We start from the raw sequence: 12,412 nt of genomic DNA, 5'->3' as shown, positions 1-12,412 counted from the left end.
GTGTGTGTTTCTATGTAGCTCAAGCTGGTATTGTCCTCATGGTGATCCTCCTGCAACCTCTAAAGTGCTGGGATTACAGGAGTATGAGCCATTATGCCCTATTTTATAATCAAATTTTTTTTGTTTTGTTGTTGAAACAAGCTCTATTCATGTAGCTCAGGCTTGTCCTGGAGCTCACTCTATAGACCAGGTTGCCCTCAAATTCACAGAGGTCCACTTGTATCAGCCTCCTGAGTGCTGGTATTGGAAGCATATGTCACCATGCCCAGCTATAAAAACAGTTGTTAAAAATTTAAGTTAAATTTTGGGTGTGTGAGTATTTCATCTGCATATAAGTCTATGTACCACTTAAGTGTCTGATTCCCCTGGTGTCCAGAAGAGTGTCAGCTTGGGACTGGAGTTAGAGAATTAGCTATCACTAATTGAAGCTGGGTCCTCTGGAAGAGAAGCCAATGCTCTTAAACAATATGCCATCTCCAGTCCCTTTATACATGATTTCAGGTGGCCACAGTGTAAATGACAAATGATGCTGAAGACATGAACATAACATTTGTGATGTACATGGTGGTGCAAGTCTGTGATTCCATCACCAAGACAGAAAGTTCCTGTCAGTCAGAGCTAGTGTAAAGTCTTGTCTCAAAGATAAAGAAACCAACAGCTGGAGATGTACTTTACTGGAGTAGATGCCTGGTTTGTATGAGGTTCTGTTAGTGGGGGACAACCAACCAACAAGACTAAGCAGAGAAGAAGGCAGGAGCTGGTTAGGGAAGATGAAAATATAAAACATTTAGAAATATTTACATATAGCAACTAAGGTACAAATAAACATAAGGGACAAACCTTGATAGCCCCTAGTGTCCCTTGATAGATTCTGTCCTCAATATCCAAGAGAAAGTCTCTGAGCCTCAGCTCCAACTGCCTCTCTGCAGACATCTGTGATATGTCACATGTACCAGAAGATCGTCCCCGAGAAGAAACAGGCTTGCCATCAGCCTGAGGTTTGTCTGAAATAACCATCAAATATCTTTATTAAGATTTTCTCCATTAAAAAAACATAATGTTGAGATAATTTACATGAAATAACCATAAATTCTCAATAGTTACAAACATTAAAACATGACATGAGCCAGGCGGTGGTGGCGCATGCCTGTAATCCCAGCACTCTGGGAGGCAGAGGCAGGCGGATTTCTGAGTTCGAGGCCAGCCTGGTCTACAGAGTGAGTTCCAGGACAGCCAGGGCTACACAGTGAAATCCTGTCTCACAAAAAAACAAAACAAACAAAAAAAACCATGACATGATTTTGAGTAAATCCTCACTAGCTATCACCATAAATCTGGTAAAGGCTTTGTCATAGAGTTTCTGTTGCTGTGATAGACATCATGACCAACAGCAACCTGGCAAGGAAGGGGTTTATTTTAGCTTATGACTCTCAAGTCACAATATCACTGAAGGAAGTCAGGGCAGGAACTCACGGGAGGAACCTGGAGGCAGGAGCTGAAGCAGAAACTGCTTGTTGTCTTATTCCTTGTGATTTGCATAACCTACTCTTACACCCTCCATGACCACCTGCCCAGGACTGGCACAGCCCCCAGTCATCAATCATCAATCAAGAAGCCCACACTCCTGACAGACTAATCCCATGGAAGCATTTTCCCAATTAAGAGTCTTTCTTCCCAGATAATCTTAGCTTGTGCCAAGGTAACATAAAACTAGTCATCATAGTCTTATATCCTGAACATACAAAGAACTCCTACAATTTCATAAAAACACAAATAATCCATTTACAAAATGGGCAAAAGATTTGAACAAGCATGTCTTTAAGGAAGGTATACCAGTGGAGCCTCCCCAGGGAGGACTCCTTAGGATGGCTGAGATAGAAAGTTAGAAATCTACAAGGACTAGCACCTTCATGCATCGTGGGTGGAAAAATAAATGTGTAGCTCCTTTGGGGAAAAACCTAGCAGTTCCTAGAGTATTAAAGTTACTACAAGACAAAGTTAATTTACTCCTAGTTATAACAAATAAAAACTAAACCGTTTTTGTTTTGTTTTGGTTTTTTTGTTTTTTTGTTTTTTCGAGACAGGGTTTCTCTGTATAGCCCTGGCTGTCCTGGAACTCGCTCTGTAGACCAGGCTGGCCTCAAACTCAGAAATTGACCCAAAAATGTATATGTAAATATTTATAGCAGCATTTCCTATAATTGTCAAAAGGTAGAAATCATACATCTAACCATAAATGAATAAATAAAATGTAGTATATGTACAAAATAGAAGATTATTTGGCTACAAAAAAGTAATAAAGTTTTGAGAACATTAGAAGAATTATTCTTATGATGCTATGATTCCATTCATAAGAACCTGTCTGGAAAAAACAAACTCAGACAAATCCAAACCAAACCACCCCCCCTCCCAAAAAAAGAGCCTAGAAAAAGTAGTATCAAGAGAAACCTTAACAAACACTGAAAGATTTGTGGTCATCCAAAGTTAGACATGTGTGTGTGCTCCCACACTGCACCATATATGCAAACTTCCAGCTGACTGTCCTGTCTCCACCCCTATCTTACTGTAGGAGTACAGATTCACACCCCTCATCTTACAGTACAGATTCACACCTCATCTTACAGCACAGATTCACGCCCCCTCATCTTACAGCACAGATTCACACCCCCTCATCTTACAGCACAGATTCACACCCCCTCATCTTACAGCACAGATTCACTCAGCTGGCTTGGATATGGTTCAAGGAACTGATCCCAGGTCCTTGAGCTTACGAGCCAACCCTGGCCCACAAAGATTCTTGTTTGAAGCAACAAAAATGTTTTAAGATACACTGTGGGAGGTGATTGCCCATTTGTGAACATACTGAATTGTATACTTTCAATTGGTGAGTGTCTGATCTGTTGAAAATATATAAAAATGGTCTAAACTTAAGGCCCACCCCAGGAGGCAGGGTCCATGCCTGACCCTGTCTGGACAGCCAGAAACTGGAAGCTAGATGGCTCAGGGACCTAGGGTCAGAGAACCAAACATGTCTGCCCCACCAAAGCCAATGAAATGACTCCTGATGATATTCTGCTGTACTCATAGGTCAGTGATGAGCCCAGTCACCATCAGAAAGGCTTCCCTGGGCATAGTGACAGGTATCTTTAATCCCAGAACCCAGGAGAGGATGGAGAATCTCTGAGTTCAAAGCCAACAAGCTCCAGGCCAGCCACACTGGCACAGTCACCTTTTCTTTTTTAAAAAAAAAAAAAAAAAAAAAAAAAGGAACAAAAGAAAGGTTTCTTCTGGCAGCTGATGGGAGCAGATGCAGAGACCCACAGCCAAACATTAGGTAGAGTCTGGGAAACCAGAGGGAACAGGGGTGTCTCTGACTCGTTTGCCTGCTCTTGGGACCCTGTTCTTCCTACTGGATTGCCTCATCTAGTCGCGATACGAAGGTTTGTGCCTAGTCTTATATTGCAACTTCTTATGCTGTGTTGGTTGATATCCCTGGAAGCCTGCTCTTTTATGAAGGGAAACTGAGGAGGATCTGGGGGAAAGGAGAGACAGGAGAGAAAGAGAGAAGAGCAGAGAGAGGGGAAACTGGTCAGGATGTATTGTAAGAGAGAATAAGTAAAAAGAAACAAACACAAAGGAAAATATATAAAGTGCGATACAGTAACATGCCCCAAAAGTTCTCCATGACTCTCATTGCTGAAACTCACACCATGAGATGCTTTTCTTTCTTCTACCTACCATCAGTGAGTCAGCCTCTCAGAGGAAGAGCTATGACCTCATCTGCCCTGGCAGCCACTCAGCCTCCAGAGACCATTCAGGATCTGGCTGGGATTCTGGCAAAACATTAATCCCACCCACCATAGTATCTTCAAAACTGCTGGGTCCTGGGCACTGAGGCATATTAAAGGATACCCTGGGAGTGTCTGTGAGGGAGGGTATCTGTCCGTAGCAGAGGGTGTAAGAACCACCTCAAAATGGTGGCATCATCTAAGCAGGTTGGAGTTCATGTGGAATAAAAGGGGGAAGGGGTGAAGCCAGCTGAGGCAGGTCTTCTGTTTCTAAGCGACCACTGTGGTGCTTGCTCTCATTCCTACCAACCCCCAGCCTCATGTTGTTTACCCTCAAGTTGTTCTGTGCAGATACTTTGTCACAATAATGCAAAGCTAAGTAACACAAGTAGTCAGTCCACTGTCAAAGAATGAGAAGACTTCTCACACAAACAATGCAGAGGCATGTTGAGACCCTTGTCTGTATGAAGAAGTATATGATGACTGTCTAATTTGCAAACTAAGAATAGGTCAGAATGAAAGCTAACATATTTTAACATATGTGTAACAGCTTGAAATAGGGTTAATTCAGGAATGGTAGCACATCCCTTTAATCCCAGCACTTAGAAGGCAGAGGCATACTCGGGTGAGTTAAAGATCAGCCTGTTCTTCAGTGAATTCCAGGACATCCAGGGATATGTAGAGACAGTGCCTCAAAAAACAGAACAAACATTTACCTGAAAAATGGAATTTCTCTTCAGAAAAGTGGGCAAGCTGTGCACATATTCTGCTCTTCTCCTGCAGCAAGGTCTCTTTTAAGGCACTTTCTCTGTGTCCCCTGGAGTTGAGAGCTTCAATGAGCTGGTCTAGCTGTTCACAAGAACTGTAAAAGCACCACCGATTTGGCTTATGCACTGGTTTTGGCAGCAGCACAGAATCATCGAATGGACCTTGGTCGAGGCTGGAGGTAGATTCAGACATGAAGGACTCTTCAGTTTTAATAGATACCTGAGGATCATGAGGCTCTGCATTATTGTGAAATGATGAAGGCCTTGGCAACAACATGTCTTCAGTGAGACCTGAATAATCCTCTTCTATAAAGAGACCAGGAATAGAAGGGAAGATCCAGTACCGCCTGTACAAGCGGTCGCGCCCCAGAGGGAAGATGTTGGTACAGGCGATGGCACTCTGGATCTTGTCTAGGAGTTCTTGCTCTTTCCGTTGGTGCTCCTGTCTCAAAGCCTCCTCTGCATCCACAGTCAGAGGCTCCTGCTTTATACAGTAGCTCATCTCTTCTTGCTTTATACATTGTTTAACCGCAGTTTGTCCCACTTTCCCTGCATTGAAATAAAATGTATCATTATTGCTATTTTATTTATTTATTTTATTTCTTTGTTTTTTTGTTGCTATTGTTTGAGACAGGATCCCATTACATAGTAAACTTGGATGCCCTGGAGCCCACAGAGATTCACCTGCTTTTAGCTTTTAAAGGCTTCTGCCATCTATCCAGCCTTATTACATTTTCAATTTTCACTAAAGAAATATAAGTGGTGATGGTGCACACCTTTAATTCCAGCACTTGGGAGGCAGAGGCAGGCGAATCTCTGTATCTCTATTCTACCAAATGAGTTCCAGGTCAGGGAGGGCTACACAGAGAAACCCTGTCTCAAAAAATAAAAACAAAACAAAACAAAAATAAAGAAATATGAGACCCAAAGTTAACCCCGATTTACTGTGCTACAAATTCAACTGTGTTTTACTGTATTAAATGACTGTATTGAAGCTTGGGCCTTAACTGAGCAGGGTTGGTATCCTAAGAACAGGACAACTAGATCTCCTCCTCTCTGGCATGCAGAGAACAATTTGTGTAAAGATACAATGAGATCATTTTGTGTAGGCCTGCACATTGCTTTAATACAATAAATAGTAAAAAACAGACTCAATAAAACTTGCTAGGGGCTGGAGAGATGGCTCGGCAGTTAAGAGCACTGACTGCTCTTCCAGAAGACCTGGCTTCAGTTCCCAGCACCCACATGGAGCTCACAGCAACTTCTGTTTCAGGGGACCTGGCACCCTCATCTATTCATGCACACAAGCAAGACACCAATGCACATAAAATAAAAAATAAATTTTAGAAAACAAAAGACCTGCTAAATAAAATTTGAAGTTACTTAAAAGGCAGAGGCAAGTATAACCTAGTGTACACAGTGAGTTCCAAGCCAGTCAGGCTACGAATTGAGACCTTGTCTTAAACTGTCCCCCTCCCCCACACTGTATTGAAGTTAGGAGACACTGATCTATGCTGGGCATAGTAGGGATCTCTATCTCCCAAGTAGCACTTGGGAGGTAGAGGTAGGAGGATTAGGACTTCACGGCCATTCTTGGCTATTAGTAAGTTTAATGTTCAAGGACAGGCTATGCTATATGAAATCTTGTTTCAAATAAACTAGAACAAGGAAAGAAAGGAGGAGGAGAACCTGAAAATGACTCATGAAAAAGACTATTGTCTCTTCAATGACTTGTGAATAAAGAACTTTAGCACATATACTATGTCTGCTGTGGGATCACTTGTCTATAATCCCTTTACTTAGGAGGACTTCAAGCCTCAGCTACAGAGAAAGTTCCAGGCAAGTCTGGACTAAGTAGTTAGGGCCTGTCTTCATGCAATACAAAACAAAACAATTCCATAAGTATAGTAATGTTTTTTACAACATCATTTCATAACACACTGGTCACTGTCTTCACAACTTGTCAAGGCATATGTTTAAGATACCACACAGATAAACATGGTGGCATATACCTATAATCCCATCACTCGGAGGTAAAGCCAGGAGACTCAGGCAGTCAAGGCCAACCACTCCTAGCTACACAGTGAGTTCAAGACTGACTTGAATGGAGCTGAATCAAGACCTAGCCATGAAACAGAAGCCATTCTGCTGTAGGTGAGCTGCCGACAGATACCTCTTCTGCTCCTTTTATGCGATCCCGGGTCATCTTCATCTTCAGTAACCACATCAGGATCCAGATCTTTCCGCTCTATTTCTTTGCTTTCAGTACTAGTATCAAAATCTTCCCTTCCTTCTTCCCTGAAAGGAAAAGGAATGAGCTAAAAATCTCGAGAAAGTGCAAGTAAGAAGAGTGATCCAAGATATGGCTGAGAAAAAAAGGCAGAGTTAAACCATGCTTGGCCCTAGGAGCAATGAAGGAAAATGAGGGGCTTACATATATTTATTTTGCGCGCGCGCGCGCGTGTCTATATGTGTGTATGTGTGTATGTGTGTGTGTGTGTGTGTGTGTTGCCTGCATGTATATGGGTGAACAATATATGCTTCTGGTGTCTGTGGAGACCAGAAAAGTGGGTTCCCCTTGGAACTAGAGTAAGTCACCAAGTTGCTGCTGGGAACCAAACCTGAGTCCTCTCTGCAAGAGCAACCAGTGCTCTTAACTGCTGAGGCAGCTCTGTGAAGGGGAGTCTAGAGAAGGGAAGATGGTTGGAAAGCTGGATTGCTACAGTGAAGGTGAGAATGGTGCAGAGAGGCCGCTCTCTGTGGTCAGGGGCTGGCTACCTGCTGGAAACAGCTCAGAGTAGGGAGAGAGAGGAAGACAACACTAAGGGGAAGAAGCAGTGGCACTTCAGATACAGTAGGGGTGGAATGAACACAATCTGTTATTCCATTATGTTATTCAAATTTAAACTAAAATGATATGAACTTCAGAAGGAATTCTATCAGTTATACTTCGTGTAGTGGTGGTGCATGCCTGTAATTCCAGTACAGCAGAGGCTGAGGCCTTGAGTCTGAGGTCAGCCTGGGCCTCACAGGAGGTCTCAGGCCAGTCAGGGTAAACTGCAAGCCAAGCAATACATATGCTTTCACTTTTGTTTCTACATCCAAAGTGAAGTTTTGCAAGCTCACGTTTTTATTCATTAAGGAAACAGGGAAAAGGCATATGAGGGAGGTGAGATGAGTGAACACAAAAAAGGAGATGGCAAGACGGCTCAGGGGAGATGTGCTTGCTATGTGAGCACAATGAGCAGAGTTTGAGCCCCGAGCCCCAGGAGCCATGTAAAGGTGGAAGGAGAAGACAGACTCTGCTCCCCTTCCTCCAGTCACACAACATTTAAAATATGGGAAAGTCAGTTGTGTTGATATACGCCTGTAATTCTAGCACTTGGCAAAGTTGAAGCAGGCATTCCAGGTGGCGATGGCTACATGTAAGATAGGGAAAAGTGGATATTTATTCCACGTTTATTTTTATAACTTGTTTGTTTGTTCAGACAGTAAGGGCCTAAAACCTGCTAGAGCCTGGGTTTAGTCCCTAGAACAAAAATTAAAAAATAACAATCTGTATACTATGAACATCATGTCTTTAATCTGAGCACTCTCTGAGGCAGAGAGAGGCAGATCTCTCGGAGTTCAAGGGTAGCCTGGTCTATATAGCAAGTTCCAGGACAGCAAGGGCTATGTAGAAAGATCCAGTTTCAAAAACAAAACAAAACAAAACAAAAAACAAAAAAAACCTAAATAAATAAATAAGTAGATAAACAAATCTCATTTTATAAAAAAGAAAAACACTATTTCAAAACATACAATTTAGTGCTGTTTCCAGCATAGTCACAAGGTTGCCTGTGGTGGTTTGAGGTGTCTAGTCCCTAGCCTGAAGACTATTCAGGAAAAAATTAGGTGTGCCCTTGTAAGAGGAGGTGTGTCATCGGGGGTGGTGGGCTTCGAGGTTTCAAAAGATCAGACAGTCTTTTTCTCTATAGGGATGCAGACATTTATCTGTTTATGCTTTTCATTAATTTAAGAACATTTAGCTTGTTACTTTTTACAATTTACCATTTACTGTTAGGAATAATACTAAGCCAGTGTGGTTGTATGTACCTATAATCTTAATACTCGGGAAGCAGAGGCAGGAAGATTTATATTCTAGGCTATCTTGGTATTTGAAAAGGATGGTAGAAGCCAATTCTCCAATTTAACCCTATTCCTCTGTACGGCTCAGAAGCACTATGAAACAGTGTACCTATGCTGGCAGTAGCTGTAGAGGGGAGAAGGAAATGAACTATTTAGGTTAAAAATAACCATTGGGAGCTGGAGAGATGGCTCAGCAGTTAAGAGCACTGACTGCTCTTCCAAAGGTCCTGAGTTCAAATTAGAGCAACCATATGGTGTCTCACAACCATCTGTAACAAGATCTGACTCCCTCTTCTGAGGTGTCTGAAGATAGCTACAGTGTACTTACATATAATAATAAATAAATCTTTAAAAAAATAAAAATAAACCATTGATCTGGGCATAGAAGTGCACATCTTTAATCCTGGCAGAGGCAGGGGGAGTCTCTGAGTTTGAGGTCAACATTATCTACAAAATGAGTTTCAGGACAGCTAGGCTTACACAGAGAAATCTAGTCTCGGGGATGGAGAGGACACACAACCCATTAAAAGCTTTGTAGGAAGTTACCATTTACAACATGAATCTTAAGAGACATATAGTATTCCTAAAAGTAACACATGTATAACTGATTAAGGGTCTATATATAAATTTCATAAGCTTTAAATATAGTCATAGAAAATTAATTTTTTAAACTCTGAAAGCACTTTATAGTTTCAGGTGTCTGGCTTTTATTCTTATTCTTTAGTGTAATGAGGTAATGTTTTTCTATATTAAAATTTCTTTGACCAGGCAGCAGTGGCACACGCCTGTAATCCCAGCACTCTGGGAGGCAGAGGCAGGCGGATTTCTGAGTTCGAGGCCAGCCTAGTCTACAGAGTGAGTTCCAGGACAGCCAGGGCTACACAGAGAAACCCTGTCTCAAAAAAAACAAAAAAAACAAAAAAAAAACAAAACCAAAAACAAACAAACAAACAAACAAACAAACAAAAAACAAAAAAACCCTCCAAAAAACCCCCAACTAATTTCTTTGTATATGAGGTGAATAGATAAAGTCATATAGGGATGAAATGCAAACCATACCCTAGATCTGCAGCTGCATTTCTCTGCTCATCCTCCTTCAGTTTTTCTTGTTTCTCTTTCATTTTCTGTTCTTGTTCCTTAAGTTTTTCTTCCTTCCTTCTGCGTATTCTGAAAGTCAAATAAAAGTCCACCTGACACACAGACACTTCTCACTGAGCATCTTGCCTTTACTGAGCTGAAGGCCGTGCGTGGAATGCTGCTGTAAGCCACGCCGGGAAACCCACCCTGCACACTTCAGAGCCACAGCTGGTGCTGTGGCCGAGACGCTGGGGTGGCCGCAAGCTTAAACAGAGTGAGAGAGTGAGCAGTGCTTACCGAGCAGCTGTGGCTTCTCTCTCTTTCCGGTGCTGTTCTGCTTTGAGCTCTCGGAACTCCTGCTTGGCCTGTCGTAATACATCCACATAATCTTCAATGAAATCCCTAGTTGAAACTAGGGTCAGTAGCTTCCCACAGAGAGCATGAAGTATCTTCATTTTTTCTCCTGCCAAAATGGATAATTTCTGTGTTATCAATGAGAAAAAAAGGAACAGTGTTTGACAATTTGTAACTCAATGATAAAATGCCTAATAGATAACAAGGAGTAGTAGATAGATATGGTAGTACATTTGTTTACTTCCAGTATTTGGGAGGCAGAGACAGGAGCAGATTGTTCTGAGTTCAAGGCCAGCTTGGTCTACACAGTGAGTTCCAGGACAGTCAGAGACATAGTCAGACCCTGCCTCAAAACAAACAAACAAACAAACAAACAAACCAAAACCAAACCAACCAACCAAATGACTCCAACAACAATAATGCACTGCTTTTTCTTAAATTGTTTAATAACAGATTTATCATCTGGAGTTTCTTTTTGGCTTGTTAGTTTTCTGGATAAAAGAGATCGGTAGGAAGTAAGCAGGTTAAAAAAAATTCCAACTTGTAGTTTACCTGGCGTCAAATCATACACAGCAGTGCTGGACAGTTTTTTCACCAGCCTGGGATTGCTCAGTCGAAGCTCCATGCATGCATCATCCGTAGCATCAAACCCTCCTCGCTTCTGGTACCTGTACTTTGCATTTGCTGATGTCACATCAGCACCTGAGGCTAAGATGTGCAGTCTGAGGATTTCAGAAAGGGTGCAGCTATCAAGATCCAAGCTTTTCAAACTGCAGCCTATATTGTTAAAAATGAAACATCCATTTAGAAAACAATGAATACTCAACAATGTAAATGTACCTTTATAAATTAAAATAAAATGCCAAACAACAACAGAAAACAAAGCCCACACATACCCTGGTGTAACTGTGGCCATGCAGCGGCCAAGGCTGCAACTGCAGACAGTGCAGATTTTGTGGGGTCTGCGTCCTCATCCAAAGCCTCTGTTAGATCTTTAAGGAAATAAACACTTTATTCTAGTGCAAGAATATCTGGGAAGAATGCCCCTTTAAAACGATGAACAAAGCAGCGTAACATTCGGACCTCGGAAGAACCAGCACCCAACACATTCACATTCTCTTGGTCTCCACCAAAGCAACAGGTCCTAGAACACAGACTGTACACCAACATTTCCTTACAGAGCACACAAGAACATTTCCAAGATGCACTTACACATTCCAAAAATGGCAAAATGTATTTTAGAATTAAAAACAAATCAGTCTTTAATGTAACTTGAAAAGTCTACTTTGAAAATTGAGTAAAGGTCCCCAGTCTTCTAACCATCTTACAACTGAACTATGACACAGCAGGGCTGTAATTATCGCTAAATCACCAGAAGAGCTTTAAAGCCTGCACTGCTGTCAGTTACTCATGCTTTTCATTAACAGTTCATCACTTTCAAAATCTCTAGTCTGAGAAGCAGGAGGAAGATTTCCCTTAATTTTCTAAGAGAATAGCTCTAGCTTTGAAAACTGTTTAAAAGTTACAGTAGATCAAAACAGCCAGTCTCTGGTATATAAGCACATATAAACAACTCTTCCCAATTGTAATACACAGATAAAAACTCGAGTGCCAATTGTACCTCTCATGCTTTCCAGAAACAAACCCAAACAAACCAACTCTCCACCACCGGCTGTGGCTGTATTACAGTACAGTGTTTACAAGTTATTCTAATCAACAGGTCATGTTCTGGTTTTAGCACTGCCAGTAATTAGTATACAATCTTTAGACAAACCAGTTAATCTGGGCTTTATTTTTCCTAAAGGGGTGAGTTTAGATAAGCAACCCGTAAGTTCTTCAAATATTTATTAGACGCTCAGCATAAGAAAAGCCTGTGTTAAAATAGGTGAGAAGGTCTTGTCACCTCTCCTGCACAGCCAGCAAGGACCTGGCTACTCTGGATGGGTGCTTCCTTAATGTTCTAACAATTAGCAGAATTTCCAGGGTGACAGAGGAACCTTAGAAAATAAAGGAACTTTTCCAAGGAATAGTCCTCTTGACCCCTCCGGGGTCAAGTCCAATCACAATTACTGATGACGCTAAGATACAAACAGGACCACATAGAAGTTACCTGATTAAATTTACTGTAAATGCTGAAGTCACACCTACCAGACCTAACTCAAGTAACAGGCAAATACTAGACTTCACGTTCTCAGTTTACATCTAAAGCCACAACACATTTAACATTAACATGCACTATGGTTACCCACACTCCTAGACACAGCCACACAAGTGTGCTAGATCTCTACCTCAGTAGAC

At 41.7% G+C, this 12,412-nt stretch overlaps 1 protein-coding gene across 2 annotated transcripts in view; it reads right to left on the bottom strand.

Annotated features, from left to right (window-relative positions):
- Baz1a (bromodomain adjacent to zinc finger domain 1A) overlaps nucleotides 1-12,412 on the bottom strand; it is an 80,647-nt gene that overhangs the window by 16,117 nt on the left and 52,118 nt on the right. For both annotated transcript variants that reach the window (XM_052185855.1, XM_052185854.1), the window contains exons 13-19: nucleotides 11,011-11,106; nucleotides 10,667-10,891; nucleotides 10,058-10,223; nucleotides 9,743-9,850; nucleotides 6,729-6,853; nucleotides 4,505-5,104; nucleotides 841-1,004 (exon numbers count right to left, since the gene is read on the bottom strand). In XM_052185855.1, coding sequence (XP_052041815.1) covers nucleotides 841-1,004; nucleotides 4,505-5,104; nucleotides 6,729-6,853; nucleotides 9,743-9,850; nucleotides 10,058-10,223; nucleotides 10,667-10,891; nucleotides 11,011-11,106 — 1,484 coding nt within the window. The remainder of the gene's footprint in view (nucleotides 1-840; nucleotides 1,005-4,504; nucleotides 5,105-6,728; nucleotides 6,854-9,742; nucleotides 9,851-10,057; nucleotides 10,224-10,666; nucleotides 10,892-11,010; nucleotides 11,107-12,412) is intronic.

The sequence above is a fragment of the Apodemus sylvaticus genome, chromosome 6 (assembly GCF_947179515.1).
Source record: "Apodemus sylvaticus chromosome 6, mApoSyl1.1, whole genome shotgun sequence".
Lineage (NCBI taxonomy): Eukaryota > Metazoa > Chordata > Mammalia > Rodentia > Muridae > Apodemus > Apodemus sylvaticus.
Note: the sequence above shows the minus strand (reverse complement) of the source record. Positions and strands in the feature narration are given on the sequence as shown.